Genomic DNA, 23,911 nt, shown 5'->3' on the forward strand with positions numbered 1-23,911 from the left:
GTACAGCACCAAACACTTGAGATGCACATTATAGTACTTTAGAATTTAGATGCACAGAGGAGTAATGAACTAAAAGTTTTAGCACGCCCTATCTTAAAGGAAAAGGGCCACCTTCGTGAAATATGAAGATATCGTTGTTTTCATTTTGACATTATTATTTTTCATTTTCTTTTTAAAACTGGTGCCAGAAGTGCACAATTTGCGAAAAAGTATTTAAACTATTTAACATATTGGTACTATGTTGATACTCTCTACGGCACCTACTGTATGATGGCATAGCGATGACGTCACACTCAACCAATCAGCGTTCAGAAGACAGACTCGTCGGATTGTGTCAGATAAGCTGATTGGTTAAAGCTGAGCTGGTTGGAGCTGATTGGTAAAAAACCAAAGCCTCGCCGCGGGTGGCTGTATTGTCGGATAAGAACGCATTCCTGGGATAAGAACGCATTCCTGGCGTATTTTCTTTTAAAATTGCCGATAACTACGAATGGAGGCCGAAATCGGCCGTAAGGAGGTAGACAAATAGGTTTTCGGACACGGGCTACAAGATGGCTATCTCAGTTTCAATCCCCATGTTAAAGGTGGCCCTTTTCCTTTAAAAATATTGAACGAGATATTTCCACAGTGCAAAAACAAAACCGAAATCCGACATAAAACCGATTCCAGGTTCAATGTCCACAGATTTAAAAACAAAACTTTCAAGTGCCCCCATGGTAAAAAAAAAATGACCAAAGACGGAATTGTAACAAAGAATAAATAAAGATATGTGCGGCAAACGAAGAGCGGCACTGGACGAGCGTCTGCCCAAAGTAGGCGCCCAGAGTTACTCCTTAGCCCAGCGGGCAGCAGCAAATGAATTACAGCCAAAGGAAGAATATGCATTAGTCTATTAAGGCTCATCGCACCATGACGAGGCACAGCTCGGATAACGCGATTCGCCTGCGTCCTCCAGGCGAGAAGCACCTCGAGTAGGCTGCCGTGTCTTGACCAACTGCCGCATCCGTCGTCCGCGCCGCAGGCCTCCCAGCGGCGCATCGGCCGTCGACCGGCGTGGGGCCCGGATGTGACTAGTGCAGCTCCGTGGGGTGCCCTGCCGCGCTCTGCCGAGTGTGCAGAGAGCAGGTAGACTGGTGGCGGTGAAGAAAACAAGCTGTTATCTTCTTTCGGGATCTGTAAAGAAGCATTCCACTAAAAACTACATCCAAAACGTTTTCATATTTTTTTACAGAACACAATGCAGTAGCCAAAATAGATATGAAGTATGTGAAGACAACAGTCTACTGCCATTAGATAACTGATCCTGATGGACAAATACTTTAGATACTAGTATATCATAAGGTGGTTCAAAGGCCGGTGCCGTTTTCTTCCAGGGGAGGCGCCCCGGCCGCCGTGCTGGGGCGTAACGCAGTCCGTGCTTTTAGCACAGCAAAATATCCACCCAGGCTAGATTAAAGTCACGACAACCTAGGATTAAGAGTGGCTACAGACTTCAGACTTTATGCAGACTTAACATTGAGGTATTATATGTGCAACTAAATGACACACATGGTGTTTGTTCTAACCTTCTCAACAGAAAGTGGACGTGTCAGGACAGCACCCCTTGGTGACCATTATACTCAAGGGGTGTAGGAACTGATTCCCCAGGGGTGAAGCGATAGAAGCAAAAACATGAGTCACTGGATCCCTCCTGTGTCTTCCCTCCAGCAGGAAAAAATATATGCGTGATGCCCAATGTGACTAATAACTGCATATCATAAAGCTGGAAATATTGTACAAAGTTGTGACAACACAAGCAAACTATGCATGTCACTGCTCTTGTTATTGCTATATGAGACCCCACAAGACACAAAAATATGTCGCTGCAATGTGAGCTATTCTTATAGGGTTATTGTAGTTGTCCAGTGACCAAGGCCAAACAATATTGGCCGAAATATTTGGACTTGCATACACAATACAATCCCAGTGAATTCCAGTGAATTCATTCTACATTTTCACTACATCAAAAGTGAATGAAATTAAGTGATAATCAAAGACTCTGGAAAAGAAGATCAGCATAACTACATATGTCTTGTTTCCAAAGCTAAAGTATGATCCTCAATGTTGCAAAAGTTGCTTGGCTTTTACAATAATGAACAATACAATAACTTTGAATAAAAAACAACATATGGTAAAGTGAAAACACTTATCCAGCACTAAGCAGATTATTTCTAAGCTCGTTTAAGTCCCAATTTCTGCTATATTTCGCTTGGAGTCACTTCATAGTTTGAACTCAAGGTGCCTTGTGGATTTACCTCAGGTATGTAGGTAAATCCACAAGGATTTATGGGCTTTACCTCAGTTATGTAGCTGCTCCCTCAATTTAAGTTTCTCGTTAAATTTCATTGAGGCGTTGCAAGATGGGCTGTAGCCGAATTCTCTTCCCTGTTTAGCTGATGCTGATAATACCTGAACATTTCTAATTCCAATTTTTATAGCTGTTAACAATTGCTAAAGGCTCATGTACCTAGACAATAATGACTTTACAGAGGAAACCCCTGGCTGTGTTTCATGGGCGCGCTGCCAGCAGCTGCCAGCACATTCCGTGGAGCTAGCGTCAACCTCTGGTAGTGTTGGAGGCATAGGCTTGTTGATGTCTATGGAAGCCAAAAGTGGCTGGCAGAGTGCCGCGTTAAACCACCCTTATTTTTTGCACAATAATGGTGTGATAACTGTTCCTGCAAAAAAATATAAGGTGAAGTGAAGTAAAATCAGGTCAAACATTTATATATACCCAAAAGTAGCAGTGTATGGAGTACCTATATTCACATTACCATTCCAATAATATGATGCACAACAGGCCATAGAAAAACCAGTGAATGTTGAATTGTACCCCAATTTCAATATAAATATGGCACTTGGCAATAACAGTTAAACACACCGCTTTTTATGTTAAATCAACAGAGAAAACTCCTGAACATAAAAAATGATCAGAATGTATAAGGATAATAGCATAAATAAAAATCGACGACATCAGCGCCTATCATCGCCCTTGCGCATTCACCACTCCCCATTCCACGCACAGATTGTTTACCCCTTGGTTTACCCCGTGTTCGCAGTCTCCCTGACGACGGAGATTCTATACGCCCACCGACCAATCACGTTCAAGATCAGCGGGGCTTGGCCGCAGTTCTCGAACGCCATTGGCCAGATTAAGCAGGACCTTCGTCGTCAGGAAAACTGTGAACACGGCGTTACATATTTCGCTATGGTAACAAAAGCGCCAGAATTGACTACCAGAATCGGATCCGAAGGTCAAATGGGTCACGTGACTGACAAGTTCAGATGGACAACACCTGGAAAACGGCACAACGTGCAATAACGTTCTATATATCATTGGAAAGAGCATCAAAAGTTGTATAACCTATCAACTTTTCACTTAAATATATCTATAACGCAAAATGTTATAAAGCAGCAAAGACGCTCCCATTGACTTTGCATGTTAAAAAAATTCTTCTTTAAACGAGCTCAAAAAGAACAAACGAATTCTGACAGCTTAACGAAGCATAACAACATATTCTATGGTCTTTTCTCAACAAGTCCTGAAAGTTTAAACAAAATCGTATCATATAATTTTGTACAATGAGCGAATGAAAATGCCTCTGCAAAAACGTCCATTGACTTAACATGGGGAGCGAAAAAAGTTCAACTTCAAACTCGTGCAACTCAAGTTAACGAATTCTGACGGGTATACGGCGCACACTGGCGTGTACCAGAACGTGTTTGCCATAAAATGCTGGGAAGAAAACCACCTCCTTCTTGGCTCGTTTTCCCCGCCATTGGCGATCGCGCAAAAAGTGTCCAAAACCCCGTTGACTTAACATGGGGAAAATGCAATTGCACGTGGCACGCGCAATGATTTTTGTTGCGAGTAGCGACCGGTACCATCAGGTAGATCACCTGCAAAAGTCTATACCCTGAAATTTTTACGATCCTAAACGCAAAACTCTAGGCTGCGACCAAGTTGCCCCAATCTCAGGCCAACTTTGCAAACATAGCCCGGAGAAGGACCGCTCCGGTTGTTTTTCAATAGAAAAACACAATTCTAACGAATAGTGTTTGTCTTTTCAAACAACCTGCGGTTATGACGTCATCAGTGTCGTTTTACACAGCTGCCTGAGAGTGTGATAATACGCTCAGTGATCAAAATAAGGTGTGTATCTTGTACTTTGCGGCATGTGCTATATTTCCGCAAGATAGATGCAAAAGAAAATTAAACTCAGTTAGAATCTAAAGTTTCAAACTTGTAGCGTTGATTCAAGTCACAGGTCAACAGGGAACTGATATTTTTGATGTCCACCTGATAAGACCGTGATAGCAGCTAGAAAACTTTTCCCAATATGTGCAACATAGCTCAGTTTCCGTCCTGTCGCCCAGTTTTTATTCCGTCAATCATTACCGTCCAGAAACATTGAAATCCCCCCCCCCCCCATATCAGAGCATGGATGAACTTCGGCTGACAATTTCCGCCAACCGACATACCCAACTTATGATCGGCTCTACCAGTAGCCAGCTCTGACCAAGCGCACTCGCCGACACTAAAACGACCGGACCCCTCCCCTCCCTCGGCCATCGACTGACCTCCTCCCCTTTGCCCCCCTCCCCCTCCCCCCGGACCGATATGGGCTGATTGAGCGCCAGTGGCCGGACCGGCTGCAGCGTGCCGCATTGGTCGGGCCGATTGCTCCAGTTAATATTGGCAGCGGGGATGTTAGCGTATAGCTTCTGCTATCGGTGCTGACACCGCCAGGGGTGGTGTTTACTGGTGGTGTGTCACGAGGCGGGGAAATTCCCAGCGGTGGTTAGTGGGTATTTTTGGGGAAAAGGTCCCGTGTTTTTAACAAGGTGACATAGGACCAGGATTCACCTTTCGTAAATTTGCGACAAATTACAAGGGATAATGTACGAAAAAATATCACGCAGACCCAAATTTTACGTTTTTGGCAAGAAGAACAAGGATCATATCCCCAGTGCTGCAAAACATTCCTTATTTTTGAACGATATGGTGCGTTAACATTTATAAAATGTCAGCCTCTTTTACGGCTTTTGTTGGCAGTGATGTTTCTGGGGTTCTTGATCCACTTGATAAGAACATCTGTAAAATTATTACACCCGACTGACTCTTTTATCTCACCTCTCACATTCACCTGACCGGATACCGTATCAGCATTACCAACATATGGCAGCTGACGTGACGTCACGCCGTCCATGACGTCACGGTGGCGACAGATGGTCCATATCGGGTGGTCCCCTAGGCTGCCCGTGGGGCGGAGGTCTGTCCCGGGGGCAGGACCGAGACCGTCCATCACAGCTAGCCCGGCGGGCGGGAGGCGGGCGGCCCTCGAGACGCGAGAACCGATGAGGGCCGGCCGCACCGACCGGCAGACGCCTCTTGTGATGGAACGCGGTGGGAATAGGGAGGGTGGAAAGGAGAGAGAGTGGAGATGGGGAGAGAGGGGAGACGGGTGAAAATGGGCGGATCGTATGAAAGGAGAATGTGATAGAATAGCCGGAGCCGGAAATGGAGCTACATTTGAGAGGTGTGGCGGGGTAGAAACGAGCTGCTTCCGCCCATAGCTTTACGTTGGGGAAGACAGGAACTACCTGCTGTCTGTTTGGAGCCTCCTCAGTTTTTTTTTATACATATTCATGAACCTACTCATTTTAACATCGAACGTCTTCAGTTAGAGCAGTCTCCGTCTTTTTTGCTTTATAGAAAATCCTGAATGCATATATCTCAAAGTTGCATTGCAAATGCAAACGATTAGCATAAAGTTCACCACATACCTAACGGGATTATTTCCGACAAACTAAATTTCACACGGCCGCAGTAATAAGCTATAGTGCTTTAAGTGCCACATGCCATTTTATTATAAAAGTCTGAGCGTATAACGCTGCATAATATCAGCCACCCGACGACGGTGGTAAATTCTGAGACTTCATGTCACCCCTCCCTGCCCCCCAACACCCCTGCCCCTGTCACGGCCCGTCTTGTTGCGAGAGATCCCCGAACCAAACCCCTGACAACTCTGTCAGCCTAGTGAGCCGCTCGGGTCAACCGCAGTGGGTTCCTCTGAATTAAAATCCAGGAATCGGCGGCAGTCTTGGAATCCAGTGATTCTGCTGAAGTGACCAACCTGGGCTTGTTTTTGTGATCCACATGGTGTGTCAAAAGTGGAAATAGCCGCCCGGCTTTAGTTCGCCAGCCCTGTCAATAGATGGCAGGACCACAATATGGGCAGCGGATCGTGCAATTGACGTCAAATTTTCGTTACCTGCTAAGAATTGAATGGCGGATCTTTTCATGCAAGATTCAAGTAAATCGGTCCACAACTTTTCTAGCAACAGAGATATGAAGTCAAACACCCTGCCAGAGCGGCGGCGCGGCGGCCGGCGGCGCCGCGCCGCCGCCGGCCGCCGAATGGCGGCGCTGAACGGTTCCGAATTGGCACTGCACTAAAACCTGTTAACTGCTGGGAATAGTTATTACAGCAAAATTTTCATTCAAGTGAGGAATAACCAAGGGCAGGAAGTATGTGTGCTTGTGTGCGTACTGTGTAAGCCAAGAAACTGGATTAGCAGATACTCGCTAATATTAGATCCAGCCAAGTCCAAACGCATTCCAGGGGATGTGTTTCTAATGGGTCAACAATATTTATCGCTCGAGGGCGGATAGAGTTTTAACAATACAAAAAATATTTTTGCACAGCTCTATTCCTTGAACAATTCTCTTCAACGCCTCATTCCTAGTTAAGCGAATTAGCCCACCCTGGTTGAATAAATAAGGCGATTTCGCCACAAGGTCGCGGAAAACCGACCGAAAACGGCCGCGCTCAACGTTAATTTGGGCATGCAGACTCTTAAAAACTCGCATTGGGCGGATAGGGTTTCCCAGGTATTGGCTCCAAAACACCGCATTCGGCTCCCGAATACGTCCAAGTGACCCGCCTCGTTCCTAGTTAAGCTCTAATTAGATCAAGTGACTCATAAGGAGCGAAAAAGCGACAAAAAGCATGAATTTCCCTATGGCGGCGGGCTGCCGGGTTGCCAGACGGCGCACCGGCTATTTCCACTTTTGACACACCATGAATTCGCTAAAAGTCTCCGGGTGTACTGAAAGTCACCTCATCTTTTGATTGGATCAGTGGGAGTCTTGTTCACTTTTGCAGTTGGAAGTTGGGGATATCGTTGTTTTGTACGGCATCTTTGCTGGCTAGTCGGCGCTGCTGTTGATGAAAGTGAAGTTGTTTGGTTTTTCTTCTTATTTCTGTCGCAGCAGCTTGCATTTTCCCCAGTTTCTGACGACATTAGAAAGTTCCATGTTATATCTGATCGTGTCTTCTGTTTTTGTCCCATGCTCTACCTGTTCAGATATCTTGTTCTGTCATTGTCTTACATGTTATATCCTATTCACTTGTTCATCTGTTCTGTTCACCTGTTCACCTGTTTGGTAACCATCTGCCTTGTGACTGAATAGCGAACAGGCTGTTGCCAAGTGCACCATGACACCCTCCCCTGCCGAAGTAATGTCATGTCGGCGGTCGTTGAACTTCACCGAAGACAGTGTCCTCTCTGAGTTACCGCACCTCCTGTTGCCTAGCGGTGTTTAGTTTGGTTGTTTTATTCTGAACTGTGCCAGCTGCTACACAGTGTCGTTTGGATTTGTCTGGACTGAAAAGAGGCACTTTGGTCTCAATTAAAGTCGCCTAGAGACTAGGAAGGAAAAGCCACGTGACACGTGGGCTGATCTTTTTACGTTTTCTCAATTTTCGCTCCTTCGGTAATGACGTTTGTGGTATGGTACACAAAGTTGGTGCATACACATTACCTTGGCTAGCCTAAATGCTACTCATTAAGTCGTTGAATTTAGTCATTATTGTTCTTTGTTTTCCCAATTAATGTGTCTTCCCTAAGGTGCCTCGTACCTCCCATCAAAATGAGCAAAAAGCACTTGACCATCAAATCTCTCCATGTGATCGTATTCTAACCCCACCTTTCCGTTCCGTTCCAGGCCGATGTCGGACAATATTCCCATACATCGCGCACGGCAACCGGTACAGCGTGCGTACCACCGTACCCATGGACTTTCCGCTGCGTGTACCGTTCCTTCGAGTACACGCCGCCAATGATGTACCGGAGGAGGTGCGCGGGGTACTACAGTACTCCGTGGTCAGAGCCAACAACAGGAAACTGCCGTTTGGGATAACCGAGAAGGGAGAGCTGCATCTACTGCGACAAGTCGAGTTTGCCAGGGCGAAAAAAGGTGAGTCGATCAGGCTTTGGTGAGTGTATAGGTGTGTGAACGATTTTTTTTTTGGGGGGGGCTAGGGGTATTTTTGGAAGAAAACTGATATAGGTACTCGATTTCGTGTTGGAGAAGTTGGGTAATAAATAATAATATCAAACATTCAGTTTACTTTCTTGTGTTCATTCATTCATTTATTCATTCTTTTATTTGGCATTCAGTCTTGCATGATTTAAGATTATTTGAGATTTCTCATCAACTCATGGCGGTCAGCTCCAAGCAAGACATTTCCCAAAAACGGCCCATTAATTTGTCTGCCCTCACCTTGACATTTTCTTACGACTTTAACCCTCGCCGGCACAGGCCATTTTGAGTCCTTCGACGGCACAAGGGGGGGGGGGGGTTGGTACGACCCCCCCCCCTCGCGTTTGGCCCCTGATCGAGCTAGAGCTTCGCGGAAAAAACGAGCGTGTTGCCCGTCACGAGAGGAAGCCGATGATACCCAATTTTAAGGTCCTAGGTCATCGGGTGACCTTCCAGGTCAGGTCAATGACCCGAAAACCGGGAAAATCGGGACATGTTAGAAAGTCGTAAAGTGTGGCTGCTATGAGGTTTTCCGGGATGCTGATCACGAATATCGTGTTAGTTTTTATCAGAGATGATGTCTTTCAGCATTTAGACCAGGTCGGGTCAGGTCAGGTCAGGTCAACCGGTAGGGGTTGTGACGGGTATTCGTAATACGTGTCAACCGCCACGGACAGCTTCGTAACATGTTACGAAGGCACCAAAACTACTTCGTAAATGTTCAAATGGTTGCTTAATTCGAATTCAGCTCCAAAAACTAGCCTAGAAACATGTAAAACTCGAAAAAGTGAACCGAGGTCACCCGAGGTCACCAAAGGTCAATGACCTGACCTGACCTTCAGGTGACCTTGACACCCACCCCAATGCATGGGAGCAACATCAAATCACATGTTTGAACGTTTGAAACCACCAAAAGCTTGCAAACGCGCGGCTAATGCGAGCCGACATGCGCCGAACCGCGATTTCGGCCAAACATGGTCACATAAAAGAGGTCAAAGGTCAAAGGTCATTGGGGTCAGGGTCATGAAATTTTCAGGGTAGGTGTAAAATTGATCAATGCGAGGGTACTGAAAGTTTCGTCGCGATCGGTCGCTTTTTACGCGAGTTATTCGCGAAAAACCTTAGGGGGGGTTGCATCAACCCCCCCCCCCCCTGTGCCGGCGAGGGTTAAATTTACTGTAGTGCTTCGTATTGTCAACTGGGTGCTACCCTCTCAGGTCCGTGACATTTGCACAAAATATATTAACATTTTACGATAATGCAGTAGCTGAGTGTCCGGCTGTCCTTTCCTAAAGTGTAATGTCTTCTTAGAAATAATGCTCAGCTGACAGCCAGCCCTTTATTCCGGCTAAGTGTTCTCATACTCCACGCTGTCATGCGTTCATAAGCTAAAATGTCCTTGAAGCTAAAAGCTAAAATGCTAAAATGCTGATCATAAGCTAAAATGCCTGGTGGATTATCATACCAGTATTTTACATCTCTGTAGACTTCAGATTTAAGGTACCCGATTTATACTTCCTCTGGGTTGAGAGCTGCTCTTTCAATCCTGTTATTTTTCTAGCTACCAAACATGTTATTTGTCAGTGGAAGGTACTGGATTATATAAAACTACATACGAAAATATAAATGCAGGGCCCAAAAATCAAACGTATTTCTCAAATGCTCCATCCAGCAACAGTCGAGCTGATTTATTTCGCTATTGCATCATGAATTGATAAAACTATATCATTTTATTGAAATATTGCTTTGCTACGTATTATTTCTACGAAATTTCCTCGTCATCGCTCGCTCCAGCCTTCTATCATAATCTCCCATTCTCTCTCTCCATCCGCTCAGTCGCCGAGACCATGACTCCATCCGTAATGCCATGGGCGGTTTCCTCGGTACCACTAACACCATCTAACCACCAACCTCTCCCATAACGCTGACAGAAATACACCGCCCAGCCTCCCAATTAGCCTCATCTGAGTGTACCAGGGCCTCCAGAGGCTCCTCAGACGCCTTAGGACTCGGTGCAGGCCTCCGGTGTCTGTGATGTCCAATAAGGGCCCACACTGGGGTGGCACGGCGCACGTTCTGCTCAGGAAATCTCCGGGTAGGGAAATTCCCGGGGAGAGATTTCGGGGAAGGTGTGAGTGTGATGCTCAGAATGATGTGGTGTGTTTGATATGTTGGCTGTTAGATCTTGTGGGCCGATGCTCTCATCTTGAATGTTGAATTAGACTTTTATAGCATGATTTGCTTTTGCTGAAGACAAGACTTTAAAGGTCAGCAGTGATTATTTTATGATGACCCCATAAGATGAGAGTTGACCCTGTACTGATCGATCCATAACGTCCGAGTAGCCCATTGCATGCGGCTGCTGTCTATGATGGACATAGGACCAATCTTTTTCCGATCTCACCCGTCAAGGAGATGGACAGAACCAGTACACGGGCAGGTCATCACCGGAAGAGGTAATCAAGGCACCAGGACAGGCAGCCAGCGTGATCAAAGCACTGAGCTAGAGTCACAGCCTGGCGGAAGTCGATTGAGGAATGGGGTGGGCTATGGTCAAGACGAATTTATATTTGCTGCACCAGAGAAATACAGACGAGTATATCTGTCTTTAGAGAGACCGTTTGTGGTGAAGTCTCCCGGAACTGTTGGTGACTCTCGAAAATGTTGTCTCTATATGTTACCCTGTCGCAAAACAGACATTTGATTGGCGTTTTTGTCTGTGTAAATGTCCCATGCCGTTCTGACTCCTGATAAAGGTCTGTTACATCTCATAACACAGCGGAGCAGATCACCGGATGTGAGACCGGAAGTCACCGGAAGTGACCGGAAGTGAGACGCCGGCCAGCGAAGGCAGCCGCTCGCTGACGCAGGGCAGACTCTGACAAACTTTTGAAACCATCTACCGTGACTAGTAATCTCCAGAAGCCTTAGACGGTCTCAACTAAACTGAAATAAGCTGCATTGGAGTTCATGCAAGCCTGGACTACCCAAAGAGAGCGGAATGAGCAAATATCCGTCTGGGCCAATGGTTATGAGACCCGGATCCCAATCCGGTCGATAGTTTTATCATGCATCGTCAGCAATGACATTGTCAAACTGACCAGCCCACCCGTCCAGTTACTATGTGCTAAAATGAAATATTTTAGTACAGACCTCAGACTCGGACAAATTCAAACTCAACTTCCAACTCGCCGAGAAGATCTTTGGTCTGGGACTAAACTGATCTCTGAGCTGTCTTTACAAGGTTTCCACATCTCGGTCGTCCCTGTTCGATGCAGCTCAGCTGTCGCGGCTGAGCCGGAAGCCCCGGCAGCTGGCAGGAGCTCCCGGCTATTCAGCCTTCGTCGGCAACGACAACGGCGCCGACGCCGGGCGGCGACGGAAGGTTCCGGCGGAAGCACCGTGATTAACCCTCGCACGACCAGGCCATTTCTCATAACACGAACGACCAGGGGGGGGGTTGTTACGACCCCCCCCCCTGGCGTTTCGAAACGGAAGGTCGTAGAGCTTAGCGGAAAAAACCAACGGATTGCTCTCAACGAGATCTCGCGATTGGTGGTATATTTTTTGGTCCTAGGTCAACATTTGACCTACTTTTGACCGGTCAAAGGTCAAATTTTCGGAAAAATAGATTTTTTTCAACTTTCGGCGGCGATTGCGGCAAAACGGTGGAAGATATCGACTTGAAACCTTCACTATCGTGTTCCTTGATCAATTTTCTATCGTTTGGTATGTATTTCGTTTCCCTAGCTCTAAAAATGGCGCGTTGGGAGCGCCGGAAGTCGGCAAGGTCACAGTCGGCGGCAGAAATTCGAAAAATCAAAATTTAAATTTTTGAAATCTGATTGTATTTTTGGATTTGGGAGGTCCATTTGCTCCCTATAGAAGCTAATATTGCTGCATATTCCCATTGAGGTGACAAGAATTAGCAAAATAGTGGTTCGGGCGCTTTTCAAAAATAGTACCGGACGCTGTTCCTCTTGTGACGTCATAGCTCCGTGACCTGACCTGACCCGGTCAAATTTCTTATACCATATGATAGCCAATACTTGCCCCAACATGCATGGGAAGTTTCATCACGATCCATCAACTGATGTCCGTACCACCGGCAGGAAACCTCGGGCGTTGGCACTCAGTTTGTGAAAATCCGGCCGGAGGCTGTACCTCTTATGACGTCATAACTCCGTGACCTGACATGACCCGATCAATTTTTTTCGGCAAAAGATGCGCAAAGGTTGCCCCAGAGGGTGTTGAAAATTTCAGCCCGCTACGACAAGCCGTTTAGCGTGCACTTCGAAAAAACCTCAGGGGGGGGGGTTGATACACCCCCCCCCCCTAGGCGTTCTAGGGTTAAGGCCAGGTTTTACAAGAGAAGCGCCATTTGAACGGTGTCATGTGTCTGTGTGCAAAGAAATCGATGTCATCTGTATAATGTCTCGCTTGATGTGTTGCTCTGTGCAATGTGTGTAAACTTTGACAAGGGGTCGAGATGACCCGAAACTGTTAGTTTTATATGCACATATACGATCGACTCCGAAGTGTGGTTTTTTTCGTAAATATTGGTGCAAAACTAAGTTGCATTTCGTTTCAATATATATATATATATATATATATATATATATATATATATATATATATTATATATATATATATATATATATATATATATATATATATATATATATATATATACCAGCTAAATACAAAATCAAAATACTGCCTCGGAATTGCGCGATCGGAGGGTAGATAGGGCAGGGTCATCGCAACAAGCTTCGCTTAGCGGTGGCTCTGTCCTTGTGAATCCTTCCCATCAAAAGGTTCGGACTAAATTTATTAAAAAAAAAATGTACCTAGGCGATAGCAAGGCTGCTAAACTGTCATTCGAAAACGGTTCACCATCACAACTATACTCGTTTCGTCAGAAGCGAGAGGTTTCGTAGGAGTCGTTAGATGTTACAAATGTTAGCTACCTTTTAGCTGGTTGGGATGGTCTAAACGCTTGGCGCTATCAATCATGAACTGTTCTAAACCAACCAGTTAGAGTAATATTTTTACGAACTCGGCCTAAACCAGTGCTTGCAGTAGATGAGCTCTCTCTCTCTCTCTCTCTCTCTCTCTCTCTCTCTCTCTCTCTCTCTCTCTCTCTCTCTCTCTCTCTCTCTCTCTCTCTCTCTCTCTCTCTCTCTCTCTCTCGATTATACGGTTCACTCCTGTTGATTGTGGCATTAGCTCCGCCATTTCGTTGGGACGGATAGCGTTGACTCTATGTACGTCTTACATCTACTTACGTCTTACATCTCACATCTTCCTTTCTACAGCTACCTCTCCGAGTCTCTCTGCGGCAGTCTCTCCCCCTCCATCTTCATGTCCCTAATGCTGCTGAACAACACCTTCATCATCATGTCCTACCAGTCTCTGGTCTACAACATCCCCCGCTGCATCTCGGACCCCCGCCAGGATACCATCATCTGCGCCGTCTGCGCGGTCATCACCGTATCCATCACCAGCTACCTGATGTGGAACACCTTCAGCGAGTGCCACTTCGCCTCCGAGGCTGCCGAAGACGCCAGGCAGCAGCTGAAGCACTCGGCGGCGGCGCCACAGCGTGAAACCCTCTCTCGTCCGGTGCTGGAGAAGTTTCAGCTCACGGCGTCTGGATACTTCTCGCTGGATCGAGGGGTCTTCTTTCAGCAGTGGTATAATATTCTTAGCGTGTGTGTTATTCTGATTCAGTTTGCGCAGAGCGAGAAGTAATAGTGACAAGGGATGTTCGTCGCAAGACGCGCCGGTTACGGATATTTATCCTGGATTGCGACCGCTGATCCGATTGTTGATTTCCTTCCAAGCATACATATTCTCTGATCCGATTATTGATTTCCAAGCATGTTCTCAACTGTCACGGTTCCAGCTTTCACCATTATATGGCGAAACTATGGAAACACGATGCGTTTATTGTCCGGCTAAGAGTATGCCAGCCAAGTAAAGGACGTTTATTTTAAAGGTCCAGTGATGCACGCCATTGTTTCAATCTATATCTATATCTTTATACAATCTATACAAAATACAATCTATACTATACTACAGAATTGGAGGACCAAAAGTATGCGATAGCATGCTTTTGCATCCGGAAATTCCCATTGGTGGGTCGCTGAAAAAAAGTTCGGCTGAGCCTGTTTGTCAGTGAGTATGTGAGTATGTGATTTTGTCCAAGCTTTTTTGGACCTGGAGTCAAAATGGGTGGACCGATCAGGACGAAAGTGGGACCGTTCGACTCGTCTCCGGCGAGGTAAACTTTTGGTGCTGGTCTCGGTTCGCTCGGTGCTTCGTGGCACATGCTATTCCGCTTCCAAGTTTCGGTGACACGAAATTTTTTGTCAAGGCTACAGGTCAACCCGAGGTCACGGGCAAAGCCATACTGGCGGGACACATCGGTAACACCTTGAACCAGTTTCCAGGGGGGGGGGGGTCACCGTCTGCGAGGGGTGCAGGGTGCACGTGCCGGGGTCGGAAAACCGTTTTGACGTGAGGTCCTCTGGCTCAAAGAAATTTTAAGCTATCAACCTCAAAATCGGTTCAATGGTAGTCCCAGGCAAGGCCTCCAAAATAATGCACATTTGGTTGAGCTAAACTCTGTGGTGCGTGAGCTATGCACGTGCAAGCCGATTGCACCCCTTCGTACGTTGCCACGCCTGCAGGGTAAACGGCAGCTCTAACTGGTTCAAAACTTGCAGGTCATAAGAAGAATGCATTTGATCACGACATTCCGGCGAGATAATATCCGAGGGGTGCAAGCTGCGCGTGCGGGGGGCAGATAACGGTTTTGAGGAGGGATCCTCTGATCCCGGGAAACGTCGAGCTAGCGACACAAAAGTCGGTACACTGATAGAACTAGCCACACGCTACAGGGTGTAATGAAAATGACTGCACTGGGGTGCCTGTGACATGAACTACGCACGCGCAGTTAATCCATATCTTACTGTATGTAGATATCCACACCAATCTCACGTGCTTCCAAGCATTTTTGGGATGTTTCGGTTGGTTTCAGGTTCAGTCCAGGCTCAGTCTGGGTTTCGGTGGTTTGGCTCGGTGTGTGCCCTCAGTCCGTTCCTCCAATTCTGGCCCAAGGCAACGCAAGAGCGCTGCCGGCATCTAGTCACCGGTTGACCCGGGACCTTTACAGTGGGTTCCTACCAGTCACTCCGGCATCTAGATGCCGGCAGCGCTCTTGCGTTGCCTTGGGCCAGAATTGGAGGAACGGACTGAGGGCACACACCGGGCCCAGACTGAGCTTGGACTGAACCTGAAACCAACCGAAACATCCCAAAAATGCTTAGAAGCACGTGAGATTGGTGTGGATATCTACCTACAGTAAGATATGAATTAACTGCGCGTGCATAGTTCATGTCCCAGGCACCCCAGTGCAGTCATTTTCATTACACCCTGTAGCGTGTGTCTAGTTCTATCAGTGTACCGACTTTTGTGTCGCTAGCCTGACGTTTCCCGGGATCAGAGGATCCCTCGTCAAAACCGTTATCCGCCCCCCGCACGCGCAGCTTGCACCCCTCGGATATTATCTCGCCGGAATGTCGTGATCAAATGTATTCTTCTTATGACCTGCAAGTTTTGAACCAGTTAGAGCTGCCGTTTACCCTGCAGGCGTGGCAACGTACGAAGGGGTGCAATCGGCTTGCACGTGCATAGCTCATGCACCACAGAGTTAAGCTCAACCAAATGTGCATTATTTTGAAGGCCTTGCCTGGGACTACCATTGAACCGATTTTAAGGTTGATAGCTTAAAATTTCTTTGAGCCAGAGGACCTCACGTCAAAACGGTTTTCCGACCCCAGCACGTGCAGCCTGCACCCCTCGCAGACGGTGACCCCCCTGGAAACTGGTTCAAGGTGTTACCGATGTGTCCCGCCAGTATGGCTTTGCCCGTGACCTCGGGTTGACCTGTAGCCTTGACAAAAAAAATTCGTGTCACCGAAACTTTGAAGCGGAATAGCATGTGCCACGAAGCGCCGAGCGAACCGAGACCAGCATCAAAAGTTTACCTCGCCGGAGACGAGTCGAAAGGTCCCACTTTCGTCCCGATCGGTCCACCCATTTTTACTCCAGGTCCAAAAATGCTTGGACAAACTCACATACTCACATACTCACTGACAAACAGGCTTGGCCGAACTTTTCTTCAGCGACCCACCAATGGGAATTTCCGGATGCAAAAGCATGCTATGCTTTTGATCCTCCAATTCTGGACAATCTATATACAATCTATGTAGAAGTCTACAACCTATTAATCACACTCAATTCACTGGGCACGGTCAGATCGCTTTGTGACGGCCACACCTGCCTGTGTTGTGTCGGGGACATCAAGTATCGACCTCCTCGATAAGTCGGCCGTCCGGTGCCGGGTATGAAGCCACATCGGCTCCCGTGTAGTGTCTACATAATTGCACTTATTAGTAAGCCAGAGAGAAGCCCGGCAGAGAAAGCCCAATATGTCATGTCTGCTACGGAGACGGAATCGACGCTGATGCACACTGCACAGGAGAACAAATCGATATCGAGTCTCGGACTGGTTGTAGGGATAACTTATCATCTCAAGAATCGCTTTGCTGGATGCATGCGCTGGAAATGTTGAGCACATTACATATGTGAACAACGGTCTCCGTTTGACAGATTATTTCAGTGGCTAATACACCGCATGAGCGAGTATCTTTGGTTTACTTTACCTTCTCCTCAGCTGTCATTCAGCAATGAAAAGAGAGAGAGAGAGAGAGAGAGAGAGAGAGAGAGAGAGAGAGAGAGAGAGAGAGAAGAGAGAGAGAGAAGAGAGAGAGAGAGAGAGAGAGAGAGAGAGAGAGAGAGAGAGAGAGAGAGAGAGAGAGAGAGAGAGAGAGAGAGAGAGAGAGAGAGAGAGAGAGAGAGAGAGAAGAAAGTATCGCCCAGGTTGAATAGACCGCTGGAGTACCCATCCATTAATAATTTTAATCCCGTCAACCCTCATTGAAATAGGTTAGTCCGTTTGCTGGGTCACGAAGCGACGTTCCCTTCCTCCCTCGACCCTTTCTATGCTTCGAAGTCGACCCTCTTCATGACCCCTCTTCCCCGCTCCCCCAACCTCCGCTCCCCCCCCCCCCCCAGCCCGACCGTCCAGTCGCCGGGACCCCTCCCCCTCTGCTTCCCTTCCCTCCCCTCCCCTCCCCGCCACTCAGCTGCGGGGGTAGTGCGGGTCAGCTGATATGCCCTCGGGTCATATTCCTGTCAGTTTCTGCTTGAGTGTCCTGCGGGGCGGGCGGTGGGGAATACACCTACTGCGTAAAATGAGTTTGTTTCAACTTTGGATTATCTTTCGATGTACTGAATTATTTTGTGGATCAAGTTAAAGACCTACTATCATCGAGATAATGCGGTTTCGAAGTACCAGGCTATCCTCGCCAGCGAGTTGAAAATCCAAGGACAGTGAAGATTGAGATTCATCACTGGAGCCACGAATAAGGTGAGTTCGATGGGGTCTTGCCGTTCTTTAGTATCTTCGAACGATTTTGAGATATATCCGGGCAGGGGTCAGTCACTCATAGGTAAGGGGGCGTTGGAGGTGCTTAGCATGCTATGAATTGTGCAACTAAACCTTTGCTCTGTCATCATTGCTGTTTGATGCTCACGTTCTCTGTCGTATCATGTCCCCTCCAATTCGGTACATCCTTGATTTATAACACAACACGTCCGTGTATTTCGTTAGGAATGAATCGTACAAAATAGGTACACGCATCCATCACTGCAGCTGCACGTTGACATACGCCAAAATGATACCTAAACACGATTACAGCGGAACGACTCGAATCGAAGGTTTAGGTCGATTCCAATGCATTCATCCGCAACTCTACTTGTATAAAATTCTACACTTTCAATGGCGATAGTCAAGGCATTAGGAATGGGATTGAAAAATCGCGTAAGAACATTCATAAAAGCAACGTGTTTCAACATGGGCCCGTACTGCAAAATGCAAGTGAGCAAATTCACTTACTGCCAAGCGGGACGACACGTAGGAACGGCTTGCAGTTTAGATAATCTGAGGGCTAAATACATTCAAGCAGTCGCTCCATTATCTTCAAATACAGTCGAAGTTCATGCACACGCAAATCAATGGGGCATCGCTCAATACAAAACATCCGATCCTCCATTTCCTTATATCATGCGGATGCCATCAGAAACGCGAATAAGTTCGTTGCATATGGCTGCGTAAAATGTCTCTGCGTTGCATTGCAAGCAAAACTAACGCAGCATCACCTTTCCCCACACTTCAAAGAGCCAAGAGGTCATCTTGAGCCATTCCCTCTTTCCACTATATAGCCGCCATCACTGTGCAATCAGCTGACTAATAGACGCCGTCGTAACCATGGTAACAGTGTTTGACTGAGACTCCTTCATTGCATTGGCAGCCTGCCAGTTTGTTGTTCAGTCCTTGTAGAAACGGATTGAACAAAACTAGCATGGATGACCAGATCCCTCCCTGAAAAAGAACAAAGGCGCATAATAACTATGACATATCCTTCTGGTTGGGGTCAACGAATGTGGGTATCCACTATCAGTGGCGGCGCCACGGATTTTCGCCAGTGGGGGCAAGCTTGAGGTGACCCGCGGACTGTTGTCTGATACGCCGATCTGCAAAATCCATGACCACCTTGCCCCTAGATGTTGCTATTCAAAATTATTATGGTTTCAGGTTTCATGCATACGTATTGAACTTAACCATTAACCCTCGCGGGCCCGGAAGGGAGGGGGGGGGGGGTATTCGCCTCCCGCTGGCGAATATTTGCGATACCTCATGAACATGAACGCTTAGGGATAAAAAGAGGACCTTGCTGTACCTTATCCCCCATATATTTCACATCTTTGAAGCAAAAAAAAAATGGACCTAGCCTCCTTGATAACGTCTCAGGGCCGATTTTTCTAGACTCCTGCACGGCAAACTTCGGCGTCACAGACGTGAACTTCAACCAGCTGCCAAAAATAGTGTTTTAGAGATAACGACAAATTACGAGCACGGTTGTGTAGCATTTTACCTAGAAAACAATGCTTAAGTGACTTTGGTGACCTGAGGTCAGAGGTCAGGTCAACGACCCCCAGCTGGGGCTTTAGTTTTTTTTTTCGCAAATAACTTCAACAAAAATGGTCCTAGAGCTACGGCAGTTGTAGGTACCTTCGCATTCGTCTCGTCGAGACCGTGTCGAATAACACAATATTGTTTGGAAAGGGTCAAGTTTTATGTTGACCTCATATGACCTCGAATGACCTCCGGTTGACTTTGACTCATGAAAGGTCGTTTGTGATGATTTCGTAGCCGCTGATCACGATTGTCCATTTTGCTCTAAGCATTCACTGAGGCTCTAACCTCAGGATGGCAAAACAGGTCTTAATTATTATGCCTGACTTGAAAAAGCGAAATAGCTTTTAGCAAGAATACTCTCTTGTGACTTTGACCTTGTAGCAGCCTTGTATCGTAAGCTACAGCACAAATAGAGGTCCGCTAAGCTTCAACACATTTCAAAACATCTCGGAATGTAGTAGGTAGGTATACAAAATAAAAGAAAAAGTGCAAAGTTTGTGGTCAATTTTGAGCATGACCGTGACGTTGACTTTGAATGTTATGCACATTATCGGAATCCCCAGACTATCTTCTTTCGTTTAACATCCATTTTAGCCGGTTTTATGCACCACACCGTCCTCTGGAACACGTACTTTGAGACCACTACAGAAGTGTCGGTTTGTGCCTTTGACCTTGACTTCTGACCTTGAACATTGACCTGAGGTCAAAAAGTTGAGGTGGTTTAGAATCTTCTCGTAGGTACCTTTCGTTTGGTACCATTTTCGTTTCCGTAGCTGCCTTATTTACGGAGTTAGACAGGTGGGTGGAGGGGGGGGGGGAGGGCTACCCCGGGTTGCGGAGGTTGGGATTACTCCCCGGGCCCGGGCGGGTTAACCCTCGCCGGACCTATTGGTTTTCTACATACGCGCCGGCCGAGGGGGGGGGGGCGGGTACGACCCCCCCCCCCTCGCCGTTTCGCCCCTGGTGGAGCTAGCGCGTCGCGGAAAAAACGAGCGTGTGCGCCGTTACGAGACGCAGAGATTGGTACCCGATTTTAAGGTCCTAGGTCAACCGGTGACCTCTGAGGTCAGGTCAAGTGCCCCAAGGTACGGTTCAGTTTTTGGTGAATAACTTCGCAAAAAAACGGCCGCAGAGCGCCGATTTTGGCAGCATCGTGTTCGTCTCGCTCAGGCGCGTCGAATGATATACTTTTTGTCCGGGTCAGGTCAACTTGGGGTGTTGACCTCAGGTCAAGGTCAGGTCAGTACCCCCAGGTCACGAAGTTGGTCGAAAGAGGTCATGTCGCATATCATTCGATTCGGCAGGTCTTCCTGAGTCCATTGGTGGCTTTCCCGACTCGCTAGCTCAATTTGATCAAGAGTTATTGACGAAAAACTAATATGACCTTGATGACGTCATAAATGACGTCACGCAAGGTCAACATTGCAAAAGTGACGCATCTAACCTTGCAAGGAGTGCATCAAATCACGATTCTGTGTGCTTGAGATAGTTGGAGATCGTTCCCGGCGCCAGAATAGCAGTTTTCATTTTTCCCCATTGACTTATAATGGTGAGGTCACGAAAATGACCTGACCTCATATGACCTTTAGGAAAAATCCGAGATATACAAGTTGTGGGACTCATAATGGATACTAGATCCTGCAAGTTTCATTTCCCTGTGACATCTCCTCTGGCAGTGAGGGCGTTGCGAAGTTGCGACATCTGAAGACCGTGCAGAGGTTCACTTATGACGTCATAGGTCAGTGACCTGACCTGACCCAAAAATGCGGTTGGTGTCAAAAGATGCGGCTTGGATCAAAGGTCAGGTATGCCAAGTTTCAGCTCTCTATCGCCAGCGTGTTCGGAGCTATCGCGAAAAAAAAAACCTATGGGGGGGCGGCACCCGCCCCCCCCCCTCGGCCGGCGAGGGTTAAGGTCGTGAGCAAATAAAACTATAAAACTATGTAGATTGCGAGACACAAACCTGTGAAAACGTTATGTTGTTCCGGTTCGTTGAGATGTAAAATGGTGTATTCCTCAAAACAATAGTCAGTACCTACCTAGTTTTCTTTTATCCCGTAGTACGTATATGTGTGTACGTATATGTTTTATCGTATATGTGCGATTCTCTCACACACGATTGATATACCAGAATAAGCTCCATTAGGGCGACCCACATACATTTCCAGGTAACCCGGATATACATACCTATCACATTTTGTCATACCTCCCTGAGCTCAGTCTCAATCTAAGGGTTCCCAATTAAGAGGGTGATCTCTTCTCTGGCCGACTTTTGACAAACTGCCTCTCAACCTCCTCGAGGTCAAGCTCGAGGGCAGCCTACTGGCGAATGAAAATGAGTATAAGGAGAATGAGTGGGAATAGGAGATATGCGACAGCCGGTCCGAGAACGAACGTTCTGCTGATGCACTTGATACGGGGACCGTAAAAAAAAAAACAGGCGTACTATATAACCGCCTATCATGAACGGTCTTCTGTTCCCTTTTCAACATCAGCCAAATTTTGTGGGGGCAAAAACATAGTCTTGCCCCCACGGCCTCCTTCCAGTGCACAGTAGGCCGGCCGGCCGCCAGGAGCGCTAGAAATGCCGAAAAATGAAACGTGCTCAGGGTGCAAAAAATTAATACCCACAGACTCGAAATTGATCATAGGATACGATGCCGTGCCGTGAATAAGTATGAGACCGATGTCACGGCCAATATTCAGCTCCGAACACAGTCTAACTGACGGTTAGGGAATGAAGCGGCTATCTGAACGATTTCGACTAGATTTTGAATTGCTCTTTTCTCATGAATGAACATCTTATTGGTGAAAATAAACGACTGCACATGATGCACACGGTTATTGTGATCATGTTCATAACCAATTTCATTGGGCTCACTCATCTGATTGCACTCTAAATAGTGAGTTTGCAACATGTTGCAGACATCTACATAAGCTTATATTCAATTAGACTTATATAAAAACGTTATTTTTGGCACCTAATTCTGACGGCATAATAAGATTGGGCAAGTGTTGTACTTTCGAACCGTTGTCGATTTTTTCTGCTTTTCGCTGCTAGTTTAGGAGCTATACTGGCATTTGCTGGGGTATTTTTATACCATCTGGTTGGGAGAGGGGTAGTGAACGTCCTTAGCCTATAACTTGCGAACAAATGGTCGCAGCGAGATGCGCATGGCAGCGATCGAAAGGTCTCAACAAGATGTGTTCGATTAGCATTTAAAACTTGTTTTAACCCGGCATTTGCTGGGGTATTTTCATAACACCACTTGCTGGGGGGGGGGGCCGTCAGACGTCCCCAGCCCATAACTCGAGAACGGTTAGTCGCAGCGGGACAGGCGAGGCGGCAAACGAAAGCTCTAAACAAGACGCATCTGATGAATACTTAAATTTGGTTCTCAGGTCAAACTTGAGGTCAAGGTCAGGTCAAAGGTAAAAATAGGGGTTTTCATTTTGGGCCCCAGAGACCGAACTACCGACAGCAGCGAGCTCAAAATTTCTTGGCATGTGCCCAAAAGATGTAAGAAAAGTCTTATTGTGTCTAAAGCGAATTGGAGCACAGGTCAAGGTCAAGGTCAGGTCACCAAAGGTCACACAAAGTCGAATTTTCAAAATAACATTTAAATACCGTGTGACACATGTTTTTGGGGTAGTTTTGGACGTAGAACACGATGGTGGCAAGAATTTGGAGATTTGACCCCCGCAAAATGGTGAAAAAGTGAAAAAAGGGGTTAAAAATTCGAAATTTTCAAAATTCAAAATTTTGAATTCAAAACATGCTATCTGATGCAGTTTTATCTCAGGATTCCAAAAATGTCTTTTGTTTTGCTCTACGACCCCTATAAGTACCAAAAATTTGAGTTTGAAAAATGAAATTGGATATTTTGTTACTTTTTGCGCCCTCTATAGCAACCAAATATTGAGCTACGGACTTGAAATTTTGCATGCTGATTCTTCTTTTGATGCCCGAGGACAACTTGTCTCATTTTTTTGAAAAATTCAAATTTTTGAAAAAATCAAATTTTTCTCAAAATTTGGTTTGACATTTTGGACCCCTAAAACTCAATATTTTGAAAATCCGAGATAACCATCTTGTAGAAAATTCAATTTTCTATCGTTTGAGCCCTGAAAATTGCAAATTGCTTCATTTATATATCCTACAATAGGCAGGGGAGGGTCGATGCGAAGCCTTATATACGCGATGGTGCAAAAACGGGGATGCGCATCGCGCTGAACTTTACAATAGCTTCTACAGGGGCATATTGTGATCGTATTCATAACCGAATTCATTGGGATCACTCACTTGATCCTATATATAGTAAGCTTGCAGCATGTTTCAAAAATATCAGAGGACATATTAAGGATACATTGAATTATATTTTTTCAAACATGTGATTTCGTGCACCTAATTCTGACGGCATAATAAGATTGCG

At 46.4% G+C, this 23,911-nt stretch overlaps 2 protein-coding genes and 1 long non-coding RNA gene across 3 annotated transcripts in view; 1 reads left to right on the forward strand and 2 right to left on the reverse strand.

Annotated features, from left to right (window-relative positions):
* Window positions 1-770: 770 nt before the first annotated feature.
* LOC122372073 lies at window positions 771-2,715 on the reverse strand. Its single transcript, XR_006254811.1, has 2 exons — window positions 2,337-2,715; window positions 771-1,173 (listed from the first exon to the last, which is right to left on the reverse strand). It is a non-coding gene; the product is annotated as an uncharacterized LOC122372073 (long non-coding RNA).
* A 5,334-nt stretch (window positions 2,716-8,049) lies between these two features.
* LOC122372083 lies at window positions 8,050-14,307 on the forward strand. The gene is made up of 2 exons (XM_043348958.1): window positions 8,050-8,302; window positions 13,687-14,307. Exon 2 carries the CDS (start codon window positions 13,733-13,735, stop codon window positions 14,120-14,122), a length of 390 nt encoding a protein of 129 aa, XP_043204893.1. The 5' UTR covers window positions 8,050-8,302; window positions 13,687-13,732; the 3' UTR covers window positions 14,123-14,307.
* Window positions 14,308-18,077: 3,770 nt separating this feature from the next.
* Window positions 18,078-23,911, reverse strand: part of LOC122372081 (retinitis pigmentosa 1-like 1 protein) — a 41,914-nt gene continuing 36,080 nt past the window's right edge. Inside the window, exon 7 of the mRNA XM_043348955.1 lies at window positions 18,078-18,881. The gene's annotated coding sequence lies outside the window, so the exon portion shown is untranslated. The remainder of the gene's footprint in view (window positions 18,882-23,911) is intronic.

This window comes from Amphibalanus amphitrite, unplaced genomic scaffold, assembly GCF_019059575.1.
Source record: "Amphibalanus amphitrite isolate SeventyFive unplaced genomic scaffold, NRLGWU_Aamphi_draft 001312F_arrow, whole genome shotgun sequence".
Classification (NCBI taxonomy): Eukaryota; Metazoa; Arthropoda; class Thecostraca; order Balanomorpha; family Balanidae; genus Amphibalanus; species Amphibalanus amphitrite.